The 3,555-nt window shown below is 54.5% G+C and overlaps 1 protein-coding gene across 5 annotated transcripts in view; it reads right to left on the bottom strand.

Annotated features, from left to right (window-relative positions):
- Positions 1-1,748: 1,748 nt before the first annotated feature.
- CELF6 (CUGBP Elav-like family member 6) overlaps positions 1,749-3,555 on the bottom strand; it is a 29,466-nt gene continuing 27,659 nt past the window's right edge. The window contains exons 8-12 of one of the 5 annotated variants that reach the window (XM_007467827.1): positions 3,349-3,495; positions 3,065-3,127; positions 2,729-2,809; positions 2,499-2,642; positions 1,749-1,876 (exon numbers count right to left, since the gene is read on the bottom strand). In XM_007467827.1, the coding sequence (XP_007467889.1) occupies positions 1,749-1,876; positions 2,499-2,642; positions 2,729-2,809; positions 3,065-3,127; positions 3,349-3,495 (563 nt within the window). Of the gene's footprint in view, positions 1,877-2,498; positions 2,643-2,701; positions 2,815-3,063; positions 3,128-3,348; positions 3,516-3,555 lie in introns of all 5 variants that reach the window. The other 4 variants (XM_007467830.1, XM_007467829.1, XM_007467828.1 and 1 more) reach the window with 4 other exon arrangements.

Here is a 3,555-nt window from a genome sequence, read left to right as displayed (position 1 = left end):
AGGCTGGGGCAGTCCAAACTCCCTTTCTTCCTGCCTGAGGAAGCAGTGGTTCCACGGGAAAGGCTGTCAAGAAGGAAGGGCAGGTTCCCACCCCTGCTGGCTTAAGGGGTTTTTCGGGGTGGCAAAGAGCAGGGCAGGCCAGAGCTCCTCCTTGAGGCCTCTTCATGGATGCTCTCTGAGTTTGGGAACTGTGGGTTCACTGCTTCAATAAATCTTCTGTTACCTGCATATGAGCCCAGACCTCAAGTCCTTCATTATTTTTAAAAGGTGGTGGGGTGGAGGTGGGGGGCCTTAAGAGGGTATGAGACACAGAACAATCTTTCCACAGCCTTCCTCTGCCTAGGCTGGGGCCTTCAAGGGTCTCCTTCACCCTGCCTCCTAGGGATATTTAAAGGCAGCTTTTATTAGACTCTATACTGTCCTTTTTGTTTCTCTTGTGATTTTTTTGTTTCTTTCTTTTAATTTTTATATATATATATATATATATATATATATATATATATATATATATATATAAAATTCTATAATTCTTTAAAAAGCAATAGTCCTTTGGTCCCTAAACTCTAAGGAATGATCTGATTTTGAAAGAACTAAATCTGGGCTTCCCTTGTGGAGAAGTCCTTGGCACCCCCCAAGGCCCTCTCCTGGTTCCCCTAGACAGTCACTCCTCAGCCAGCCCCAGCTGCCTTGCCAGCCTGAGCTCTACATCACAGGCACAGAACAACCCACTTGGTGAAAACAATCCTTAAAGTGGCCTGAGCCCAGGCACTGGCCTTGGGTCCACCTCCATCTGTGGCTGCTCCTTCAGGAAGGGCTGCTCAAGCATTTCTGTGCTTTTCTTTTCCTTTCTTCTCACTCTTCAGTATCCAATGATGGGTATTAATTGATAAGGAGAGAGAAAGGGAAAAAAAGGAAAAAATCACTCTGGAGGGCAAGACAAGAAGAGCAGCTTGCCCTATCCGTGACAGGTGAGTGGCTGGACATCAGGTTCAGGTGAGTGGCTGGACCTCAGGCTTCCACTGAAGCCAGACCCTGGGTCCTGGGCAGATGACCTCAGCCCAGCACCCCCTCCAGAGTGCTCACTGGGGGTAGTTCAAGTGAGGCAGGGTCCTGTGGATCTTCTGAGACAGCAATCTCTAAAAGTCGCAGGCAGCCGGCCCTGCCAGAAACCTGAGAGCTTGTCATAGCCCTCCCCATCACCACCACGCCCTGTAGATCCTGCATCTTCAGTGTATTTGCTTCTCTCCTCATCTCCATGTTCACTGCCATTATCCCAGCCCTTACATCCTGTCCCTTCTTTGCATAAACTCCTCAGTGGTCCTCTACCATCTTCAGGATAAAGTCCAAACTCATGGCCTTTAAGACCCTTCACAAGCTAGCACAAACCTACTTTTCTAGTCCTGTTCTCCACCCCCCTGCCCTCCCCACACAGGAATTCTCTACTATGGTCCCCTGTGGCTATCTCTGGAGTGGAACGAACTGGTTGGATATTACTGTAATTGTCTCTCCCAGACTGTGGGGGCAGGAATGTTGTCTAATTTATCTCAGCCCTTAGATTGAAGGAAAAACAGCCTCAGACTGAGGATTCCTCCTAACTCCTGGCTCTTCTCTCCCAGACTTTTTCAGGGGTCAGTGCTCCCAGCATCCCAAAAGGAATATCAAAGCTGAGAGAGCCTACATCACTCAGGCCCCATCTGCCGGGGGTCCACTAAGGACTCACCTTTCTGTGGCTGGTCAGTGAGAGTAGATCAGTAAGGCCGGTTGGCATCCTTGGGCCTCTTTAGCTGGACCTTGAGCCTCTTCATGCCAATCTGAAAGCCATTCATGGCCTGAATAGCTGTCTGGGCACTGGTTGGATTGTCAAAGCTAACAAACCCTGGAGGGTGTGTGCAGAGAGGTTAGCTGGGAACTCTGCGTGGCAGGGCCTCCTTTCTCTGTGACCAGCCCCTTCTCCTTGCCCCCTCAGGCCAGTTCCATCAATCAGTACTCCTCCACCCTCCAGTGTTTGCACGTGTGCACACACACGGACACATGCTCGTACTTACACAGGCAAATGGCCTGAATTTCCTAAACGTGTGATTCTTGGAAGGACAGGAGGTAATTCTGAGTGTGTGTATTGGGGAGGCAGGTAGTGTGTTGATGGGGTGTTTCCCTGTCTTTCCCTGGCGTGGGAAAACTCACTCTCTCCACAGCCCCCATTCTGGTCCTCTGAATTGCAGTTGGAGGGGATCTCTGGTCCCAGACCCAGACTCCACCTGCCCTGGCTAGACTCTAAAGCCTAACCTGGTTGAAGATCTACCAGACACCTGACCTTCCCAGGTGAACCTGAACTAGACTTGTTCCTGGTCTGGGCTTAGCCTCATCACTGGTCTGTGACCCTGTTGAGCGCTATACACTCAGTTTCTAGGAATCACTGACTTCCGGAGGTACAGTCTTAGGGTATGTAAGGAATCTCGAAGTTGGGAGTGGGAGAGGCCTAGGGATGGGGCTCAGCTCACCGAAACACTTGCTCTGGTTGGTGGCTCGATCCACAAAGACTTTGGCAGAGACAACGGCTCCAAAGGGCAGGAATGTCTGGATGAGTTCTGCATCACCAAACTCCTGAGGCAGGTGATAGATGAAGAGGTTACAGCCTTCGGGGCCTGCAGGAACAGGAGCAGGCTGGTTCAGGGGAGGAATCCTGAGTCCAGCCCCACCAGGCCCTGATCTCCAGACCCCTGTCCCTCACCTTCTCTTTGCTGCTGGGGCAGGCCTGAAGGCTGCTGGGGAAAAGTTGTGCTCACTGGGGCATAGGCCGACGGATAGGCTGCTGGAGACAGAGGTGGGAGTGGGCAGTGACCCCCAGAAGCCACCCCCAATCAGGGCCCCATCTGCCTGGCCACCTTTGACCAACTCAGCCAGTGCACAGTAACCCTCACCCCTAGAAAGGTCGTTCTGGGTCCAAGGGTGGGCGAAAGGAGGGTCGGACTCCTCAGCACAGAGCCTAACCCCCCCCACCCCCAAATCTCCCTATTACTTTCTGGGGCCCTTCAAACCCCCCAGGCCGCGTAGCGCCAAGTGAAACCTGCGTAGTGGTGCATCCCAGCGTAGGCCTGCTGCAGGGGGTCAGCCACGCCGGGACTCTGGGCTGGGGAGAGAGGGGCGCAAGGCCCACAGTGAAGGTGGGCTGGTGGGCGGGCAGGGTAAGGTGAGAACGCAGGGAGTGTGGAGGGAGGCTGTGAGAGGCAGCAGGGAACGAGGAGGAGTCCCTTCTCAAGGAGGCCAGGCCCTGCCACCCGCCCCCCACCAGACCCCCGCTCCCCACTCCATTTTGGGGGAGATTTGGGCGGAGCGGGTGGGGGGGCCCACCTGGGTAAGGAGAGAGCCCGTTATTGTAGAGACTGTCCGAGCCAGGTTGCCCGTTGGTCTGGGGGGTCAGGGGGCCGAATCCATTGACCCCGATGGGCGCCGGGAGACCCGGAAGCGTGCTGGGGCCGCCGCCCTGCGGGGAGTTGGCTGCAGGTGGCGAGGAAGTGGGAGAGTCAGGCCGCAGCCCCGCCCCGCCCCGCCCCCGCC

Source organism: Lipotes vexillifer, unplaced genomic scaffold (assembly GCF_000442215.2).
Source record: "Lipotes vexillifer unplaced genomic scaffold, Lipotes_vexillifer_v1.1 scaffold792, whole genome shotgun sequence".
Classification (NCBI taxonomy): Eukaryota; Metazoa; Chordata; class Mammalia; order Artiodactyla; family Lipotidae; genus Lipotes; species Lipotes vexillifer.
This window is presented reverse-complemented; position numbering and strand designations above follow the sequence as displayed.